General features: G+C 52.1%; 1 protein-coding gene across 1 annotated transcript in view; it reads left to right on the plus strand.

Moving 5' to 3' along the window:
- Positions 1-23,032, plus strand: part of LOC119978316 (polymeric immunoglobulin receptor-like) — a 177,556-nt gene that overhangs the window by 25,483 nt on the left and 129,041 nt on the right. The window contains exons 4-5 of the mRNA XM_038819855.1: positions 2,054-2,383; positions 20,112-20,438. Of these exons, the coding sequence (XP_038675783.1) occupies positions 2,054-2,383; positions 20,112-20,438 (657 nt within the window). The remainder of the gene's footprint in view (positions 1-2,053; positions 2,384-20,111; positions 20,439-23,032) is intronic.

Consider the following 23,032-nt stretch of genomic DNA (forward strand, 5'->3'; position numbering starts at 1 on the left):
AGTCCAGGAAAGGCTGCCATCGTTTATAGAACCCTTGTATTGATCCTCTCAGGGCAAATTTGACCCTCTCCAATTTTATAAATCCCGCCATGTCACTGATCCAGGTCTCCACACTTGGGGGCCTCGCATCCTTCCACTGTAGTAAGATCCTCAGCCAGGCTACTAGGGACGCAAAGGCCAGGACACCGGCCTCTTTCGCCTCCTGCACTCCCGGCTCCACCGCAACTCCAAAAATCGCGAGTCCCCACCCTGGTTTGACCCTGGATCCAACCACCCTCGACACCGTCCCCGCCACCCACTTCCAGAATTCTTCCAGTGCCGGGCATGCCCAGAACATATGGGCATGATTCGCTGGACTCCCCGAACACCTGGTGCACCTGTCCTCACCCCCAAAGAACAGACTCAGCCTAGTCCCGGACATGTGGGCCCGGTGCAGCACCTTAAATTGGATGAGACTAAGCCTCGCACATGAAGAGGAAGAGTTGACTCTCTCCAAGGCATCCGCCCAAGTCCCGTCCTCTATCTGCTCCCCAAGTTCCCCCTCCCATTTAACCTTCATCTCCTCCACTGACGACTCCTCCACCTCCTGCATTACCTTATAAATGTCAGACACCTTCCCCTCTCCGACCCACACCCCCGAAAGTACTCTGTCCATTGCCCCCCACGAGGGCAGCAAAGGGAACTCCTATCTGTCGCCTAGCAAACGCCTTTACCTGTAAGTATCTGAACATGTTCCCTTGGGGGAGCCCAAATTTATCTTCCAGTTCCCCCAGGCTCGCAAACCTCCCGCCAATAAACAGGTCCCTCAATTTACTGATGCCCACCCTTTGCCACCCCCTAAATCCCCCATCAGTATTCCCCGGGATGAACCGATGATTTCCATCTAATGGAGCCTCCATCGAGCCCCCTGTTTCCCCCCTATGCCGTCTCCACTGGCCCCAGATTCTTAGGGTCGCCGCCACCACGGGGCTCATGGTATACCTCTTAGGAGAGAGCGGCAACGGCGCCGTTGCCAAGGAACCCAGGCTCGTACCTCTACATGACACCATCTCCATTCTTTTCCACGCTGCCCCCCCTCCATCACCCATTTACGCACCATTGACACATTGGCCGCCCAATAGTACCCCAAAAGGTTGGGCAGCGCCGGCCCGCCTCTATCCCTCCCTCGCTCCAGGAAAACCCTCTTCACTCTCGGAGTCCCATGTGCCCACACAAAGCTCAAAATACTGCTAGTCACCCTCCTAAAGTAGGCCCTGGGGATGAAGATGGGGAATTTAGCCTCCCGAGCCCAACACCCTCAATGTGATCGTGGCTGATCCCATCCTGGCCTCAATTCCACTGTCCTGCCCATTCTCCATAACCCTTCAACCTAATTAAAAATCTGTCTAACACCTCCTTGGACTCGCACACTGGGGTAGCGAATTCCATAGATACACAGCCCTTTGGGAGAAGTCGTTTTTTTCCTCAAATCTGTTTTCAATTTGCTACCTCTTATTCTGAGACTATGACCTCTCATTTCAGAATGCCCCACAAGACTAAGCATCCGCTCCACGTCTACTTTATCCAGACCGTTTAGCACCTTGTATACCTCAATTAGATCTCCCCTCATTCTTCTAAACTCTGGAGAGTGTAGACCTAAACTGTTCAATCTGTCCTCATACGGCAAACCCCTCATCTCTGGAACCAATCTGGTGAAACTCCTCTCAACTGCCTCCAATCCCACTACATCTTTCCTCAAATAACAGGACCAAAACTGTGCACAATACTCCAGGTTTCAGTCTTACTAATGCTTCCAAAAGACAGATGGACATACATTGGAAGGGGATGAATGTGCAGGGTTTCGGGGGGGAGCTGGGGTGTGGGATTCAATTGGACAATAAATGTTCTAAGAGCTGGCACAGACATGACAGGCCAAATGGCCTCCTTCTCTGCTTTAAGGTTCTTGATTCCAGTCCCACTCAGGATTTGTGTGTGTCCCCTTGTGAAAGGATTGTCTAAAATTCATTGTTGGGATATTTCCAGCTTTCCTAAAACATAATGTTTCCCCCAACAGCTTCACAGACACAGACGGCTTCGATAGTGGTGAGAGCTGCAGTGGGAGAAACCATCACAGTGGGATGTCCACAGGCAGAAAGGTACAAAAGAAACAATGTCATCTGGTGGTGCAAGGCAACTTGGGGAAGTGGGTGCGATCAGATATCGAGCATTGATGGGCAGAAAGTCAGAAATGATTATCGAAGAACATCGATTACTGATACCAATGGCAAGATTTCAGTAACCATACAAAAACTTGAAGAGAAAGATACAGGAACATACTGGTGTGGACTAGAAGATAAACAAACATTCAGTGTTTCAGATGTTATATTGCTGAAGGTTTTCACAGGTAAGAATATTTCAGAAGATTAATTCTAGCGTTGATAATGTGGTTGGGCTGCAGTAACACTGCTGCTGTGTGAGCTCAGACTATGAAAGGATTATCACAGCTCGTTATGTGCAAGTAAAGACCTCCCATCCTCCCATTTCTACCCATTTCCATCTCTAAACATACTTCCCCCTTACACATCGACAAACCTAAAATCAAATTCCACCAATGTCTCTTTTTAAAATTATTTTACTGTATGTTGGCATCGCTGACTAGACCAGCATTTCTATCCCTAAGTACCCTTAAGAAGGGGGTGATGAGCACGATAAAAATGCTGGAAAAAGCATCGACCGACCAGACCGACCAAATGGTCGCCCGGAGGCTGAACTCAAGAGGTCGCTGGCGACCCAGGGGAGCCGGATGGGGAAGGTCGAGGACCAAGAAAATCAGTCAAGGTGACAGAACATTCGAATAGTGGACCTGCCGGAGGGAATCAAGGGCAGGGACCCGACCGACTACATGGCTCAAATTCTGGGCACCCTAGTGAGGAGGGACAGCTTCCGCAAGCCACCGGAGATTGACAGGGGTCACAGGTCACTCAGACCAACGCCCAAGGCAGAGTGGCAGCCGAGAGCGGTCATAGCCAAGCTGCAGAAGTACCAGGGCCGGGAAAGGATCCTTTACTGGGTCAGACAGTCAAAGTCATGTAACTGGGAGGGACATGAAATTAGAATCTACCAGGACATTGGGGCGGACCTGGCAAAGCACTGGCGGAATTTAATCAGGGCAAAGTCGGCCCTATATAAAATCAAAGTCAGATTTGAGATGTTATTCCCAGCCAGACTCTGGGTTACATATCAGGGTGAGGAACATTATTTTACTGACCTGCAGAGGCGGACAAGTCCATCCATAAGACCCGTTTGGACAGACAGCAGAGAGGCAGCGATGAGGCAGACACAGAGGAAGCGGAGGAAACTAATGGAGAATTTTGGACGGGGCTACATCACCTCGTGGTGAACAGGGGAACCAGCTCATGGGAAGGAGAGGGCGAGGGCACCAGAGAGCAGGAGAGGGTGAGGAGGAGATAGCAGGGTCATCAGCAGAGCGGGTGTGGGGGTGGGTAAGATGGACCCTGAGCGGGGAGGACACCATACCAGCAGGAAAGGCAGCAACAGGAACTATGAGGGAGAGGGGGGCAGCAGCACATCTCCCAGGAGACAGCATGTGGCGGGGTGGGGGTGCGGGGGGAGACACGGCGTTGAGGGGCGGGGGAGTTAGACAGAAGAGGAGGGAGATGGGGGTTGAGGGTAGGGGGGTGCTCAGCGAGGGGGGGAAACAAAACCACAGGGGGAACAAAACGGTAAGAGTGGAAAGGCTCTAGACTGGCTTCAGCAGGTTGATGCACGATCAATTGAACAAAGCCTAGAATTGGATACAACTGAGGCTTTATTGCTCTAAGATGTGTGGCCTCCCACAGCAGATGGCAAAATGGCTGCCACATGGAGGACACACATATTTATACTCCGTCTACTGGACGGAGCCAGCAGGCAGGGACTACCAACATACCTGTAGTACAGGTCCTACCATAAATCACCTAATAGAGGTGCAACAGTGGTTTACCACAAGGTGGTGTGTGTTTGAGGTGCAGAAGTCAGGGGTGGAGAGAGCCATCGTCGGGGATCTGGGCTCAAGGTTTGGTGGCATCTTTTGTGGCCTCTAGACTCGGCCCGAGATGAGGATGAGAGGGATGTTGGCCCGAGGCCAGAAATGGGTGAGGGTGGTGGGGAGAGATTCTTCGGATTATTTGATATGGGGGAAGGAGGTGGGGGATAGTATCGAAAACTAGACTCTGTGTAAGATTCAGAACACAAAATACAGGTTAACTTCAACAGTTCATTTATTTACTTGCAGCAAGGGGGGACTGCACCGAAGCAAAGATTAGGGTGTGAATCTGAAGTATAACAGTTCTCCTGGGATATTTATACACTGGAGTAAACAAGTAACACATGCCTTAAAATCCCTGACTCAGCTTAAAATCCTAAAAGACCAACATTTAACTTGAAATTGTGACTCCTACTATGCCAAGATGCACTCAAGCTGTATCGACAATGTATCAATACATTCCTATGACAATGTGGGGAAACAGATGGATAGAGATAAGGAAGTGACACTACAATACTCAGGAAAGGGGACTCTCCGACCTATTCTTGCCCCCTCAGCAGTATTGTGAGCCCACCACAAAGATGGCCAAGTATCCCATCATGCACTGGTTACTGTGGGTCGACACTATGTTAGATTGACTGAAGACCTATGTCTAACCTGACCAGCCTATACTGCTAGCACGTGGTGAAGGTTTGTGCTACTGACTGCGGGCTCTGTCTGGCTCATAGGCTGCATCCCCAATGAGCGGGAAAACTAGTGCCCTCTGGCTTTATACTGTAGTGAGCGTGCCCTGTCTGGTGATTGGCTGCTGTGTTGTGTGTGTTGATTGGTCTTGCAGTGTCCCAGTCAGTGTGTATCTCTGCACCATCATACACTGATGTGTATATTATGACATCCACCCTTTTTTGTTAAATGTGTGTTTGTGGCAATAAATAATGTATGATGTGAATGTTCCTAACTATGTGTGGCATATGTGAGCATATTTACTAGATTATGTATAGAAACTCTAAGATATTTATATTGGAAGGTGTCTAGTGCAGATGGACAGTATGTAACAGACAAATAACTAGAACAACAGTATGTACAAACCAGTGAGTTAATCAAACAGGGCAAAGAAACAATCAGTTCATGAGTTCAGAGAGTCCATGAATTCAGGCAGTTCATAAATTTAGTCTCTGAGGTGGGCGACGAATTCTGGTTGACCGCCTCAAGGGTGGGTCAGGGGCCGCCTGTTCTGGAATGGGTTGGACTGTAGCAGACTCAGAAGGTGGCAGAGCGAAAGAGAGATCTGCAAAGTCCGTAACGGGTTTGTCGTGATGGCGAGGCAGTACATGATGATCTGGTGGCGAGTGAGGAAGGAGTCGTAGTGCCCGCCTATTTCGGCGCAGAAGAGAGCTGTCTGGTAGACGAACCAAAAATGACCTGGGGGCCACTTGTCTGAGCACCACAGCGGTGGCGGACCAGCCACCATCTGGAAGTTGGACACAGACGTCATCATCAGGAGCCAGAGCAGGGAGATCCGTGACACGGGCGTCGTAGGCCGATTTCTGTTGGGCCAGAGACAGCTGCATTCGGCGAAGGACTGGAACGTTGTCCAAGTCCGGGTCATGAATGGCCAGCGCCATTTCCCGCAGCGTGCGATTCATCAATAATTGAGCCGGTGACAGGCCGGTGGACAATGGAGCGGATCTGTAAGCAAGCAGGGCAAGGTAAAAATCAGATCCTGCATCAGCCGCCTTGCACAGGAGTTGTTTTACGATGTGCACCCCCTTTTCAGCTTTGCCTTTGGACTGGTGGTAATGGGGACTGGACGTGACATGTGTGCAGTTGTATCATTTGGCAAAGTTGGACCACTCCTGACTGGCAAAACATGGGCCATTGTCGGACATGACCGTGAGCGGGATGCCATGGCGAGCGAAGGTTTCCTTGCACGCACGGGTAACCGCTGTCGATGTGAGGTCGTGTAGCCTAACTACCTCTGGGTAGTTCGAGAAATAGTCCACTATGAGGACGTAGTCCCGGCCAAGCGGATGGAACAGGTCGATGCCCACTTTGGTCCAGAGGGACGTGACAAACTAATGGGGTTGCAAGGTCTCCCTTGGCTGAGCTGGCTGGAATCGCTGGCATGTTGGGCAGTTGAGAACGGCGCTGGCAATGTCCTCGTTGATTCCAGGCCAGTACACTGCCTCACGGGCCCGTCGGCGGCATTTCTCCACTCCCAGGTGGCCCTCATGGAGCTGCTCAAGGACGAGGTTGCGCATGCTGTGCGGGATGACGATCCTGTCCAATTTGAGTAGAATTCCATCTACCACCGCCATGTCATCTTTAACGTTATAGAATTGAGGGCATTGGCCCTTGAGCTAACCGTCTGTCAGGTGGCGCATGACACGTCGGAGCAGGGGATCGTCGGCCATCTCACGACAATTCTGGATGAGTCGTTCATCCGTGGCGGGCAGATTGGATGCGGCGAATGCCACATGAGCATCAATCTGGCACACGAAGCCCACTGGGTCGCAGGATGTGGTGACAGATCGGGAGAGTGCATCGGCGACGATGAGCTCCTTACCCGGGGTGTAGACGAGTTCGAAGTCGTACCGCCTGAGTTTAAGGAGAATGTGCTGCAGGCGCGGCGTCGTGTCGTTAAAGTCTTCTTGAATTATATTGATCAGTGGCCTGTGGTCTGTCTCGACTGTGAACTTTGGGAGTCCATTGACATAGACATGGAATTTGACGACTCCGCTAAGAAGGCCCAGGCACTCTTTTTCAATTTGCGCATAGCGCTGTTCGGTGGGCGTCATTGGATTGGATTGGATTGGATTGGATTGGATTTGTTTATTGTCACGTGTACAGAGGTACAGTGAAAAGTATTTTTCTGCAAGCAGCTCAACAGATCATTCAGTACATGGAAGAAAAGGGAATTAAACAAAATTCAAGAAAAGACAAGAAAATACATAATAGCGCAACACAAGATATACAATGTAACTACATAAGCATTGGCATCGGATGAAGCATACAGGGTGTAGTGTTAATGAGGTCAGTCAATAAGAGGGTCATTTAGGAGTCTGGTGACAGTGGGGAAGAAGCTGTTTTTGAGTCTGTTCGTGCGTGCTCTCAGACTTCTGAATCTCCTGCCCGATGGAAGAAGTTGGAAAAGTGAGTAAGCCGGGTGGGAGGGATCCTTGATTATGCTGCCCGCTTTCCCCCGGCAGTGGGAGGTGTAGATGGAATCAATGGGTGGGAGGCAGGTTCGTGTGATGGACTGGGCGGTATTTAGGACTCTCTGAAGTTCCTTGCGGTCCTGGGCCGAGCAGTTGCCATACCAGGCTGTGATGCAGCCCGATAGGATGCTTTCTATAGTGCATCTGTAAAAGTTGGTAAGGATTAATGTGGACATGCCGAATTTCTTTAGTTTCCTGAGGAAGTATAGGCGCTGTTGTGCTTTCTTGGTGATAGCGTCGACGTGGGCGGACCAGGACAGATTTTTGGTGATGTGCACCCCTAGGAATTTGAAACTGCTAACCATCTCCACCTCGACCCCGTTGATGCTTGGGGTGAATGTGATTCACACTATATATAGTTGCCAATATCACTCCATGTATATATGTTCATTATCTACCCATTGTAAGATCGCTGTATATAGTTGCCAATATAACTCCGTGTATATATGTTCACTATCCACCATTGTAAGTACATTTGCACTATCCGACCATCAGGGGGAGTCGCTCTGGGAGTACGCGAGAGTTTGTACTGGGCTCCTCCCTTGGCTCCGCCCAGGACTCCTCCCCCTGGGGCCGACGTATAAAGGCAAGTGCCTTAGAGCCAGCCTGCCAGTTCATCTGAAGCTCAGCGACGAATAGGCTGGCTCTGTTGTAAGTGTATTAAAGCCTCTGTTCAGATCCAACTACACGTGTTCGCTGAATTGATGGTTCCATCAATTTAAGAAACGCTGCGGCCTACGCTCAGGCTCCGCCCCCTCCCGCCACGTGTGATCCATGGGGGCCGCCATCTTGGCAAACCTCCACCATGCGGCCGGCCACGTGCGATTCATGGGGGCCACCATCTTGGACGCCATCTTCGTCACCACTCTCCACGTGTGATCCACGGGCCCTAGCTGCATCCACAGACTCAAACAGCTCATCAGAGGAGTACGACCTCCCCGAGCAGTCACCACATGGCCCGCAACTCAGCGCAGTGTTCCTGCATCAAGCTCGCCAGAACGCAGCGGCATCTACTCGACAGGACACCCGATCGGAAGAATTCGACTCCCCCTGGCACCCAACACGCGGCCCGCAACTCAACGCGGTCGCCCTCGACCAATCTCGCCCCAAGCATCTGAGAAATTCGATGACGGAGGCCCAGATCAACGGGTACAACACATCGTGCCTCTTCGACTCTGGGAGCACAGAGAGCTTCATACACCCAGAGCTGGTAAGACGCTGTTCACTCCCTATTTATCCCGTCAACCAAACTATCGCCCTCGCTTCGGGCTCCCATTCCATCCAAATCCAAGGCCGCACTACAGCAACGCTAACGATTCGAGGCGCTAGCTATTCCAAATTTAAACTGTACGTCTTGCCCGACCTCTGCGCGCCACTCCTCTTAGGCTTGGATTTCTAATGTAACCTCAAGAGTCTCACCCTCAGCTTCAGCGGGCCCCTGCCCCCACTCACTATCTGCAGCCTCGCCACGCTGCGCATCTCCCCCCCCCCTCCTCTCTTCGCCAACCTCACCCTGGATTGCAAACCGGTAGCCACCAGCAGCAGGCGGTACAGCCTGCAGGATAGGGTATTTATCAGAACGGAGGTCCGAAGGCTGCTCAGTGAGGGGATCATAGCGGCCAGAAACAGTCCCTGTAGTGGTGGTCGTCAAGACCGGGGAAAAATTCCGCATGGTCGTCGACTATAGCCAGGCCATCAATCGCTTTACGCTCCTAGATGCGTATCCCCTCCCCAGAATTGCAGACCAGGTAAACCAGATCGCCCAATATCGGGTATTTTCCACGGTGGATCTGAAGTCTGCATACCACCAGCTCCCAATCCGCCCGGAGGACCGCCACTACACGGCGTTCGAGGCCGATGGCCACCTCTTCCATTTCCTCCGGGTTCCCTTTGGCGTCACTAACGGGGTTTCGGTGTTCCAACGAGCAATGGACCGAATGGTGGACCAGTACGGGCTGCGGGCCACGTTTCCGTATCTGGATAATGTTACCATCTGCGGCCATGACCAGCAGGACCACGACGCCAACCTCCATTGTTTTCTCCAGACGGCCCAAAAAGTAAACCTTGCATATAACAAGGAGAAATGCGTGTTCTGCACAAACAGACTAGCCACCCTCGGCTACGTCGTGGAGAACGGAGTCCTGGGTCCAGACCCGGACCGAATACCCCTCCCCCATGACCCCAAGGTCCTCAAACGGTGCTTGGGGCTCTTTTCGTACTACACCCAGTGGGTCCCCCAATATGCGGACAATGCCCACCCATTCTTCAAGGCCACACTATTTTCCCTGTCTGCTGAGGCGCGCCAGGCCTTCAGCTGCATCAGGGACGACATCGCCAAAGCAGCCATGCGGGCGGTGGATGAATCCACTCCCTTTCAGGTTGAGAGTGACGCCTCAGAGATAGCGCCAGCAGCCACTTTAAACCAAGCAGGGCGGCCCGTTGCATTTTTCTCCCGTACCCTATCCGCTTCAGAACTCCGACACTCCTCAGTCGAGAAGGAAGCACAAGCCATCGTGGAGGCTATCCGACACTGGAGGCACTACCTCGCAGATAGGAGGTTCAGCCTCATTACCGACCAATGGTCGGTCGCCTTCATGTTCGACAACTCGCAAAGGGGCAAAATTAAAAATGACAAAATTCTTCGGTGGAGGATTGAACTCTCCACCTACAATTACGATATCAAATATCGACCGGGGAAGCTCAATGAGCCCTCGGATGCCCTATCCCGCGGGACATGCGCCAGCGCGCAAATCAGCCACCTAAAAGCCATCCACGATGACCTCTGCCACCCAGGGGTCACCCGGCTCGCCCACTACATCAGAGCCCGAAACCTGCCTTTCTCCAACGAGGAGGTAAAAGCGGTCACCAGGGACTGCCCGATCTGTGCGGAGTGCAAACTGCACTTCTATAGACCAGACAGGGCCCACCTGGTCAATGCTTCTAGACCCTTTGAACGCCTTGCGATCGATTTCAAAGGGCCACTCCCCTCCACTAACAAAAGCATTTACTTCCTCAACATTATTGACGAGTTCTCCCGATTCCCCTTCACCATCCCATGCCCCGACATGACCTCCCACACAGTCATTAGGGCCCTGCATAGTGTCTTCACCCTGTTCGGTTTCCCCAGCTACGTGCACAGCGACCGGGGTTCGTCCTTTATGAGTGACGAGCTGCGTCAGTACCTGCTCGACAAGGGCATCGCCTCGAGCAGGACTACCAGCTACAACCCCAGGGGGAACGGACAGGTGGAGAGGGAGAACGCGACGCTCTGGAAGACCGTCCTACTGACCCTCAGGTCCAGGAAACTCCAAGTTTCCCAATGGCAGGAAGTCCTTCCTGACGCGCTCCACGCAATTAGATCCCTCCTGTGTACAGCTATCAACCAAACCCCCCACTAGCGGCTCTTCATTTTTTCCAGGGGCACTACCACAGAGGTCTCACTTCCGGCATGGCTGTGGACGCCAGGCCCGGTTCTCCTAAGGAAGCACGTCAGGGCGCACAAGACCGACCCCATTGTTGAAAAGATGCGCCTGCTTCATTCCAACCCACAGTACGCATTTGTTGAGTTCCCGGACGGTCGCCAGGACACAGTATCCCTCTGGGACCTGGCACCCGCTGGATCTAGCCCCCCATCTACCCCCACCGAGGAACTCCTTTCCCCGTTCCCTATGCGGCCGCCCTCTTGCGCCCCCGATTCTGCGAGCTCACCCCACCAGTCCCGAGCGCCAGCACCAGCCCGCCCCCCGCGCTCCCACCTCCATTCGACCAGGAGGTGTATGAGGCTCGGACAAGACTCGCACCGGAGCCGGCAACCGTACCCCAGACCTCGACGCCCGCCCAGCCACCGCAAGAGGCTGCAACCCCGGTGCTCCGCAGATCAAAACGGACAATTTGTCCACCGGACAGACTGACTCTTTGAGCCATCACCCCCGCCGGACTTGATTTTTTTTAACAGGGGGTGAATGTGGTGAATGTGATTCACACTATATATAGTTGCCAATATCACTCCATGTATATATGTTCGTTATCTACCCGTTGTAAGATAAATGCTGTATATAGTTGCCAATATAACCCCGTGTATATATGTTCACTATCCACCATTGTAAGTGCAGTTGCACTATCCGACCACCAGGGGGAGTCGCTCTGGGAGTACGCGAGAGTTTGTACTGGGCTCCTCCCTTGGCTCCGCCCAGGATTCCTCCCCCTGGGGCCCATGTATAAAGGTCAGTGCCTTAGAGCCAGCCTGCCAGTTCATCAGAAGTTCAACGACGAATAGGCTGCCTCTGTTCAGATCCAACTACACATGTTCGCTGAATTGATGGTTCCATCAATGCTGACAGGGGTGTGTACAGTACTTTGCTTCGTGAAGTCGATGACCAGCTCTTTAGTTTTGCTGGCATTAAGGGAGAGATTGTTGTCATTACACCACTCCACTAGGTTCTCTATCTCCCTCCTGTATTCGGACTCGTCGTTATTCGAGATGCGGCCCACTATGGTCGTATCGTCAGCAAACTTGTAGATGGAGTTGGAACCAAGTTTTGCCATGCAGTCGTGTGTGTACAGGGAGTAGAGTAGGGGGCTAAGTACGCAGCCTTGCGGGGCACCGGTATTGAGGACTATTGTGGAGGAGGTGTTGTTGCTCATTCTTACTGACTGTGGTCTGTTGGTCAGAAAGTCAAGGATCCAGTTGCAGAGTGGAGAGCCAAGTCCTAGGTTTTGGAGCTTTGATATGAGCTTGGCTGGGATTATAGTGTTGAAGGCGGAGCAGTAGTCAATAAATAGGAGCTTGATGTAGGAGTCCTTGTTTTCGAGATGCTCTAGGGATGAGTGTAGGGCCAGGGAAATGGTGACTGATGTGGACCGGTTGCGACGGTATGCGAATTGAAGTGGGTCAAGACGTTCCGGGAGTATGGAGGTTATGCGCTTCAAGATCAGCCTCTCTAAGCACTTCATTACAACTGACGTCAGGGCCACCGGGCGGTAGTCATTGAGGAACGTTGCCTGGTTCTTCTTTGGTACCGGTATGATTGTGGTCTTCTTGAAGCAGGTGGGGACCTCGGAGTGGAGTAGGAATAGGTTAAAGATGTCTGTGAATACCTCTGCCAGCTGGTATGCGCAGGCTCTGAGTGCACGAACAGGGATCCCGTCCGGGCCCATCGCCTTCCGTAGTTTCATTTTCAGGAAGGCCGATCTGACTTTGGAAACTGTGATGGTGGGTATGGGTGAATTATGGGCTGCTGGGGCACTCGACAGCGGATTGTTGGTTACCTGCTCAAACCGAGCATAGAATGCATTAAGTTCATTGTGGAGGGGTGCGCTGCTGCCTGAGATACTGCTCGGCTTCGCTTTGTAGCCCGTTATGTTGTTTAGTCCTTGCCACAACCGCCGAGAGTCTGTCTGTGACTCTAGCTTAGTTTGATATTCTCTCTTGGCATCTCGGATGGCTTTGCGGAGGTTGTACCTGGATTTCTTGTATAGGACAGGGTCGCCTGCCTTGAACGGGGGTCTGACCTCTCCCCCCGCCCCCAGTAGACTCACAATGGGAAGCGCTAGCATAGATTTTTAAATAAATCTAAAACCCCCATCGTGGATATCCGCGGCTCGGTTACAACGCGGGTGGCTGTCTTGGACCCCAACACCCGCGTTATAAAGGGGGACTACTGTATAACTAAGTTGACGTCCCTCCGCCAAAAAACTCCTCCGCCGAATCGGCCACGCCGAAACGACCCATTCCAATCGGCTACGCCGAACTGGCCCCGCCGAATCGGCCCCGCCGAAACGTCCCATCCCCCAGGTTGTATGGCACAGTCCGGTGAGGCGGGGGTGAGCCATGTCTCTGTGAAACAGAGCACACAGCAGTCTCTTACTTCCCTCTGAGAGGTAAGTCTGGAGTTAAGTTCATCCAGCTTGTTTTCGATCGCTTGGACGTTTGCCAGGAGTATGCTGGGGAGAGGGGTCTTGAAACCGCGTTGCTTCAGTTTCACCTGCAGTCCGCTGCGTTTCCCTCACTTCCTCAGTCGGCGGCTGCTGCTGGATGATCCTGGGATCCAATGGGAGACGTCTGCCCTTGTGGAAGGTAGGTGGTTGCGTCTGGTGGTGTCCAGGGCGCTAGAGAGGTCCAGGGCGCTGTTTACATTTCCGGGGTCGCGTCTGGCAGGGCCCCGGGCGCTGGTTGAGGTAGAGGGGTTGCTGGGGGGGTGAGTTTGCGATCCGGATGGGTCCCGGCGTTCTGCGGGCGCGGGAATACCTTGCAGCGCGTTCGGGTCCTTGCGCGCGGTCTCCGTTGTTTTTGGGGTCCTGGGTCGTGGGCAGGGGCTTCTTGGGGCAGATTGGGCTAGGTCCCATGGTCTGTTCCCTCCCTGGGCGCTCCCGGGGTCGGATCTTGAAGTTAGCAAGGTGGGGCCTCCATGTGGATTTTTCTTTCTTCCATCACCAGGTAGGTCAGGTTGCTGGGCGGGCCTCTCCGGGTCGGGTCGCTGGGCGGGGTCTCTCCGGGTCGGGTTGCTGGGCGGGGCCTCTCCGGGTCGGGTCGCTGGGCGGGCCTCTCCAGGTCGCTGGGCGGGGTCTCTCCGGGTCGGGTCGTTGGGCGGGTCTCTCCGGGTCGGGTCGTTGGGCGGGTCTCTCCGGGTCGGGTCGCTGGGCGGGGCCTCTCCGGGTCGGGTCGCTGGGCGGGCCTCTCCGGGTCGGGTCGCTGGGCGGGCCTCTCCGGGTCGGGTCGCTGGGCGGGCCTCTCTGGGTCGAGTTGCTGGGCGGGGCCTCTCCGGGTCGGGTCGCTGGGCGGGCTTCTCCGGGTCGGGTCGCTGGGCGGGGCCTCTCCGGGTCGGGTCGCTGGGCGGGGCCTCTCCGGGTCGGGTCGCTGGGCGGGCTTCTCCGGGTCGGGTCGCTGGGCGGGGCCTCTCCGGGTCGGGTCGCTGGGCGGGGCCTCTCCGGGTCGGGTCGCTGGGCGGGGCCTCTCCGGGTCGGGTCGCTGGGCGGGGCCTCTCCGGGTCGGGTCGCTGGGCGGGTCTCTCCGGGTCGGGTCGTTGGGCGGGTCTCTCCGGGTCGGGTCGCTGGGCGGGGTCTCTCCGGGTCGGGTCGCTGGGCGGGGTCTCTCCGGGTCGGGTCGCTGGGCGGGTCTCTCCGGGTCGGGTCGCTGGGCGGGGTCTCTCCGGGTCGGGTCGTTGGGCGGGTCTCTCCGGGTCGGGTCGCTGGGCGGGGTCTCTCCGGGTCGGGTCGTTGGGCGGGGCCTCTCCGGGTCGGGTCGTTGGGCGGGGCCTCTCCGGGTCGGGTCGCTGGGCGGGGTCTCTCCGGGTCGGGTTGCTGGGCGGGGCCTCTCCGGGTCGGGTCGTTGGGCGGGCCTCTCCGGGTCGGGTCGCTGGGCGGGTCTCTCGGGGTCGCGTTGGGCCGGGTCTTGCCGTCGGCGGTCGGGTCGGGAGCTCCGGGGACTAGACCGGGCGATCCGGGGGCTGGCGTCGGTAGTTAGGCCGGGTTTGGAGCTCCGAGGCCCGGGTCAGCTCCAAATCGAAGTCTTCACTTGCGGTTTGGGCCCGATCTTCTTTCAGGTCATGGAGGTCAGGTCGGGTCGGGTCAAAAGGTCTCCAAGGGCCTCGGAGGATCTTCAAGACTGCAAGAGAAGATAAAAGAGAGAGGTTAGTAATAATATTAGCTTTAGAATTAATTTTTAAAAGGTTAGAACAAGTATAAGTTAAGTTAAAAGTGGATCTGTTGGGGAGAGCTGGCAGAGAGTCACCTCGCTCCGGCGCCATCTTGCACGTGACGCGTATGCGACAGGAGCCCATGAGGAGACGTCGTCACGTTGAAGGAGCACTGCTCCAAAGCCGGACTGACTGGCATCCGTGGAAATCTTTGTTTCCTTGGCCGGATTGAAAAATGCCAACACTGGGGCCTTGGTCAGCTTTGCCCTGAGTTCTCGCCATTCTTGTTCGTGGGCGGGGAGCCATTGGAACTCTGTCGACTTCTTGACCAGGTTCCTGAGAGCCGTGGTGTGGGAAGCGAGGTAGGGATGAATTTCCCGAGGAAATTGACCATGCCCAGGAAGCGGAGGACCGCCTTCTTGTCCTCATGGCCTTAATGGCAGATACCTTGTCAGCATCCGGCTGCACGCCAAACTGTGAGATGTGGTCTTCGAGGAATTTAATTTCTGTTTGACCAAAGGAGCATTTGGCCCTGTTGAGGCGGAGGCCATGCTTATGGATCCGTTGGAAGACGCGTTGGAGGCGATCAATGTGCTCCTGCGGGGTGGTAGACCAGACGATGATGTTGTCCACATACGCGAACCCCTTCGATACCTTCCATCATCTGTTCCATAATTCTGTGGAATACTTCCGATGCAGAGATGATGCCAAACGGCAGCCGGTTGTAACAATACCGGCCAAATAGGTTGTTAAAGGTGCAGAGCTTCCGACTGGATGCGTTGAGTTGGATCTGCCAGAACCCGTTGGATGTGTTTAGCTTGGTGAAAGATTTGGCGCGAGCCATCTCACAGGTGAGTTCTTCGCGCTTTGGAATGGGATAGTGTTCTCTCATAACATTGCGGTTGAGGTCCTTAGGATCAATACATATACGTAATTCGCCGGATGGTTTTTTCACGCACACCATGGAGCTGACCCAGTCAGTCGGTTCCATAACTTTTGAAATTACTCCCTGGTCCTGGAGGTCCTGCAGCTGCTGCTTGCAGGTGGTCCTTGAGGGGTGCTAGGACCCTGTGAGGTACGTGCACCACAGGCGTGGCATTTGGTTTTAACAAGATTTCATAAGTGTATGGGAGTGTGCCCATGCCCTCGAATACACGGTGGTATCGGTTGATGATGGCGTCCAGCTGTGTGCGAAAGACACCGTCCTGAGATGCGGAAGCATCAGCGGGTGACAGGGAGTGAACCCTTTGGACAAGGTTTCGGAGTTTGCATGCTTGCGCACCAAGTAGGGAGGCTTTAGAGGATCCCACTATTTCGAATGGCAGGTTAGCCTTTAATGACCGGTGCGACATTTCAAGCTGGCAAGAGCCACTGGCAGCAATGGCATTGCCATTATTGTCCAGAAGCTGGCAGGCGGATGCCAGGATGGTAGGCTTAACATGGAGGCTTTCGAGGTCACACCGCGCAATGAGGTTGGCTGAAGCGCCGGTGTCCAGGCGGAATCGGATGCGAGATCGGTTGACCGTGAGGGTGGCACACCACTCGTCGTCCGGATCAATGCTGAATATTGGGAGAGACTTGGCTTTTGTCTTCGGGAGCATCTTGTGTTTGGTGATGGTGCCCACTCAAAATGGTGCTTTAGGGTTCTCGGTGTCAAGGTCCGGAATCAAGTCGGAGTCGGAATCGGTGACCGGTGGCTGGATGGCTCGGACATCCCTGCGTGGCCGGTTGGAACGACGAGAGGTAGTAGGTTGAGCAGACCTACATAAGGCAGCATAGTGGCCAAGCTAGCCTCATTGGAGACAGCGTCGGGATTTGGCAGGACATTGCCGTTTTAAATGGACGGAGCCACAGTTGCCGCACGTCGTAACGTCAGAACGTTCGGTGCGCCACCGCGCATGCGTGGTGCGGTCGTACGTGGTGCGCGCCTGCGCAGTGCAATCTTTGGCATCGCCGTCCCCTCGGTCAGTGCGCACATGCACGGGAGCCCGCGAAAAGCGCGCGAAATGGCCGCACTCATCCAAGCTCAGGCCCTGGAGCTGTTTAATGGTTTGCACCCGCTCTGCCTCGTGGGGGCCTTGCCGTGCCGTTTCAGCCGCTTGAATGTGCGAGTATCGGTTAGTGGCGTGTTCATGCAGAACGCAGTTCTCGATGGCTATAGCAAGGGTGAGCTGTTTAAACTTGAGGAGCTGCTGGCGTAGGGGGTCAGATTGCACACCGAAAACGATCTGGTCACGGATCATCGAATCGGAGGTGGAGCCGTAATTGCAGGACTGCGCAAGGTTGCAAAGGTGGGTGAGGAAAGATTGAAAAGGTTCATCCTTACCCAGCAAACGCTGTTGAAAAGCACAGCGCTCAAAACTTTCATTTACCTCGATGTCGCAGTGACTGTCGAATTTGAGCAGGACTGTCTTGAACTTGGACTTGTCTTCACCGTCAGCGAAAGTGAGAGAGTTGAAGATATGAATGGCGTGATCCCCGGCCGTGGAAAGGAAGCGAGCGATCCTCCTGGCATCTCAAGCAGCTTCCAGGTCTGTAGCTCCAAGGTAAAGCTGGAATCGTTGTTTAAAGATTTTCCAATTCGCACCGAGGTTGCCGGTGATGTGGAGCGGCGGGGGAGGGCAGACGCTGTCCATATTACCGGATGGCTGATTGCTGGTCGAAGGCAGATCACTTGAAGGTTGGTCTATTAAACTGTAACATCACGTACTGGTACCATGATGTGTTGGGTACTCTGGATCTGTGGAGACTGCGTTTACCTTAGCAGTAACATAGACAGGCTACCAACACTTGTAATCGTACAACTCTATTTTATTTAACTGAGAGCTGTTAAACATACTCGCACTGTGGGTCGACACTATGTTAGATTGACTGACGACCTATGCCTAACCTGACCAGTCTAAACTGTTAGCACATGGTGGATGTTTGTGCTACTGACTGCGGGCTCTGTCTGTCTCAGAGGCTGCATCCCGAATGAGCGGGAAAACTAGTGCCCTCTGGCTTTATAGTGAGCGTGCCCTAACTGGTGATTGGCTGCTGTGTTGTGTGTGTTGATTGGTCTTGCAGTGTGTCAGTTAGTGTGTGTCTCTGCACCATTATATACTGATTTGTATATTATGACATACATGGGTTTAGATCCTTTATTTTCATTCTTTTGTTTTCTTTCTGCCCTTATCTATTTCTAAGTCCCCCCTCCCGTCCCCTTTCCCCACCCTTCCCGTAGCCCGCTTCCCTCTATCCCCCTTCCCCCTGCTTCTCTCCCCCTTACCTCCGTCACCGTTTTTTGTGCCTCCCCCTCCCCCACTTGCAGGTGCTGTTCCCCTTGCTAGGGGTGCGCCGTTGCTTCTGTCTGCTCCATCAGTCATGGTGCTAATTATGCCGCTAGTGTGGTGACTCCCCTCCCGGAGTTACTATCCTTCTGTTCCTCGCCCACTCTCTGGAATTCCTACCTGCCATATCCCCGGATTACCCGGTATTTTTCCTGGGTGCCACTCTGCCTTCCCTCTGTCGCTACCCTCATTGTCCCGAACGAGGCCACGTTCTCACACGTAAAGCGGTCTCTTTGGTGGGGGCTTGCTGTTGGTCGTACAGGTTGTGGTGGGGGGAGGGGGGGTGCGGAGAGGGGGTTCTTATTTCCTCCGCCCCCTCCCCTCCCCATTGTAGCCATCTCAGATGGCCACCTGCAAAGGACCATGGGAATTATGGCCAACCCAGGACTCAGACACACTCAGAGCTTGTGTGTGTATTTGCAACTCAGATAGTTAGACGCGATCGAAACCTCCGCTCGTTTGCATTCTAATGGCCCATTTCCCCAGAACAAAAGGACTGTACTCAGGTAACCGTTACAGATGCAGACTAACCGACACCACTCCCTTTGCTAAGAAAGCCCAAACAGCAAAGGTCAATGAATGCTCAGGACACGCCCGGCCTTCAAGGCATCCACCCCTTTATTGGCCAAAATTGAAGGGAGTGATCGAAGCCTGTCGAATTATTGGGTCCAAAGCTAAGGACAGCCCCAAAGAGGGCGAAATCCCAGAGGGATAAAAAGAGACACAGTCATGTGTTCAGTCTCTCTTGGCCCTGGCGCTCGGTCTCTCTTGGCCCCGACCTACACCTAAAGCCAAGTGCAGCATTACGACCAGAAGACAAGTTCAAGACCAACAGTCGCTACCAGACGGATGAGCCCAGCAGAAACGAAGCCACTTCTTCTACCCAGCCACGCAAGATCCGAACAACGGCCTTGTTCATCTGCAAAGAGCCGGTTGCACTGAAGTTAAGTACAGGTTATTGTAGCTGTTAGGTGTAGTTTAACTTGTAGTGTTTTGTGTTGCATTTCGAAGTAATCCTTGTGTGTAAATAAACTATCCTTGAACTTGAACTAACTAACTGGTTGTTTGGTCTTTGATCGATATCCGGTAAAGCCTTGTGGTGGTACCATTTGATACCTGCCGACTCTGAAAAGCAATATTATCATTAATAACTATCATATCTAGTTAATTTGGCAACATTATTGGCATCTCTGGTACCGATTGGCAACACCATGTCAGCCCATTGCTCGGCCCCTGGATTGACTTTTGCCAGGCATTTTTCCCCGTCTCTCTTTTTCCCCCTATTCCACTAAGGTCGGGGGGTTGAGTTGTTAAGTTCTTCGGCGAATGTTTGGCGAAAAATAGCTATTTTGCAGGTCCACGGGGAGGAGAGCCACCTGATGTGGGACAGCTCAGCACATCGTCGTCACCGGAAGTCTCCTGACTATTTTCTTTAGTATAAAAGCAGTTCAGCAGCTAATCTCAGACCCAATGGTTCTGACGATGAAAACTGAAACTCCATTTGACCTACAAGTAACAAACTCACATTGGTTGTATATTTTTAGTGTTTATCCAAAGCGATGCTCAGTTTGTGTCCAATAGGCTTGGAGTTGGGTTCCCTTCATCCACTTTGAAAATTCACCCGAACGTTCTGAGCAATTTCACTGCAGCTACAGAAATAGAAATGGTTCACTAAACGTAGACCCACACACCTCTGAAATATTAAATTAAAGGTTTAGTATGAGCAGGAATTGAACGCAGGAGCCTTCAATGATTGCAGTGCATGTTACACTATAATCCAGTCCATACATTAAAAACAGAAAATAATTTTGACATTTTTAACATTTGGTTGGTTCATTATGTTTTGAGCAATGAAAAGATGCTGAATTTTGAACTTTTATTGATTGTGTTTCTCATCTATCAACAGGTACATGGGAGCCAATTGTATCAGAGATCAGTGGTGTTGTGGGAAATGTCGCCACTGTACCATGTCTGTACACGGAGGAGGAGAATTACTATAAGAAATTCCTGTGTAAAGTCACCTCTATAAATAAATGCACCATTATTGCCAGCTCTGATGGGGCTGTAAACAATCTGCAAAATGGGAGTGTTTCAATCACTATTAACAATTCTCAGAATTTTACTGTTACCCTGGGCAACATTAATAAAGCTGATGAAGGAGAGTACTGGTGTGGAGCAGTAAGAATAACGAACATAAAGATCGTCCAGGTAAAAAATCTGACAACTGCTGAAGGTAAGGGTCAATATAAAATTATTATCATTCAATCAGTGTTGAATAAAACTCACAAAACAATAACAATTGGTCAATGCTTAGTTCTTTATTTACACATTGCGGCCACCCTACTTCATCTCAACCTTTCAGCCCATCCTTCTCTTACTTTCCCCCTCGCTAAGTTTAGCTCAATTTCCCCCGAAGAGCATCTATGAAATTTGTCACAATTACACCTTGTGGTACAGGTAGAACGTCTCAGATCCGCTGACCAAAAAAACAACAGTGTCCGTCCACAAACCAGACATTTTTAGGATGCTCAAGGCACCAATTTTAACTGAGTGAAATTTTTTAAAACGCACTGGACAACTCATCTAGGTGCCACGTTGGCATGATGTGGCTCCAGACTAGATACTGGCTTCACCATCCACTCTATCCGCCGCTCCATATGATCCTTACACCAGCTGACCCGGCCTCACATGAACCATCCGTGGCCTGGACTGCCCACCCTGCACCCCAGCAAGATCTGAAAGCCATGACTGGATTGGAGGTACTGTCCCTAGTTCCACATTTAACAAGTTCCAGCTTCTATCAGCTCTCTGGGTAAAGTCTTCAAAAATTTCACTAATACTACAAGAAAATATAAATGTTAAAAATAAATTGAAAGTTTGTGCAATACCTCACAGATTATTGTCCTCCCAACACTATAAGCTCTTTGTGAAGGCCCCTCAGAATCTATTTTTTCCTCAGCTTTAAACACCCAGGTTCATTTTCCATAAGTACAGTACACCAAAGATAATAATGGTGGTGGTTGGTAGTTATTCATCAAATTATTCATTTATCTTTACTTCCAACAATAGGAAGACCAAATGGTTCCAACGATACCTCAAGGTAAGATTTTAATTTGCAACTTCGAAATATCAATCTTGTGCCATCCTCATTGAAGCCACGGTTGTTAGATAATCCTGCTTTCCTCACAGGTCATGATGAGCAACGTGATGTTATTAAATTACTATAATCCACGCAATTCAGGACGCATCCATTCAGGACGGGTTGCATCTGAACCAGAGGGGCACCAATATCCTGGGGGGGAGGTTTTCTAGTACTCTTCGGGAGGGTTTAAACTAATTTGGCAGGGGAATGGGAACCGGATCTGTAATCCAGCAACTAAGGTAGACGATAGTCAGGACACCAAAGCACATAGCGATGCAGTGGGGAAGGTAACAATGACAAAGGAGAGTACTTGCAGGCAAGGAGATGGGTTGAAGTGTGTATACTTTAATGCAAGAAGCATCAGGAATAAGGTGGGTGAACTTAAGGCATGGATCTGTACTTGGGACTACGATGTGGTGGCCATCACAGAAACTTGGATAGAAGAGGGGCAGAAATGGTTGTTGGAGGTCCCTGGTTATAGATGTTTCAACAAGATTAGGGAGGATGGTAAAAGAGGTGGGGGGGTGGCATTGTTAATTAGAGATAGTATAACAGCTGCAGAAAGGCAGTTCGAGGGGGATGTGCCTACTGAGGTAATATGGGTTGAAGTTAGAAATAGGAAAGGAGCAGTCACCTTGTTGGGAGTTTTCTATAGGCCCCCCAATAGCAGCAGAGATGTGGAGGAACAGATTGGGAAACAGATTTTGGAAAGGTGCAGAAGTCACAGGGTAGTAGTCATGGGCGACTTCAACTTCCCAAACATTGAGTGGAAACGCTTTAGATCAAATAGTTTGGATGGGGTAGTGTTTGTGCAGTGTGTCCAGGAAGCTTTTCTAACACAGTATGTGGATTGTCCGACCAGAGGGGAGGCCATATTGGATTTAGTACTTGGTAATGAACCAGGGCAGGTGATAGATTTGTTAGTGGGGGAGCATTTTGGAGGTAGTGACCACAATTCTGTGACTTTCACTTTAGTAATGGAGAGGGATAGGTGCGAGCAACAGGGCAAGGTTTATAATTGGGGGAAGGGTAAATACAATGCTGTCAGACAAGAATTGAAGTGCAGAAGTTGGGAACATAGCCTGTCAGGGAAGGACACAAGTGAAATGTGGAACTTGTTCAAGGAACAGGTACTGCGTGTCTTTGATATGTATGTCCCTGTCAGGCAGGGAAGAGATGGTCGAGTGAGGGAACCATGGTTGACAAGAGAGGTTGAATGTCTTGTTAAGAGGAAGAAGGAGACTTATGTAAGGCTGAAGAAACAAGGTTCAGACAGGGCGCTGGAGGGATACAAGATAGCCAGGAGGGAACTGAAGAAAGGGATTAGGAGAGCTAAGAGAGGGCATGAAAAATCTTTGGCGGGTAGGATCAAGGAAAACCCCAAGGCCTTTTACACATATGTGAGAAATATGAGAATGACTGGAGCGAGGGTAGGTCCGATTAAGGACAGTAGCGGGAGATTGTGTATTGAGTCTGAAGAGATAGGAGAGGTCTTGAACAAGTATTTTTCTTCAGTATTTACAAACGAGAGGGGCCATATTGTTGGAGAGGACAGCGTGAAGCAGACTGATAAGCTTGAGGAGATACTTGTCAGGAAGGAAGATGTGTTGCGCGTTTTGAAAAACTTGAGGATAGACAAGTCCCCCGGGCCTGACGGGATATATCCAAGGATTCTATGGGAAGCA

Source organism: Scyliorhinus canicula, chromosome 15 (genome assembly GCF_902713615.1).
Source record: "Scyliorhinus canicula chromosome 15, sScyCan1.1, whole genome shotgun sequence".
Classification (NCBI taxonomy): domain Eukaryota; kingdom Metazoa; phylum Chordata; class Chondrichthyes; order Carcharhiniformes; family Scyliorhinidae; genus Scyliorhinus; species Scyliorhinus canicula.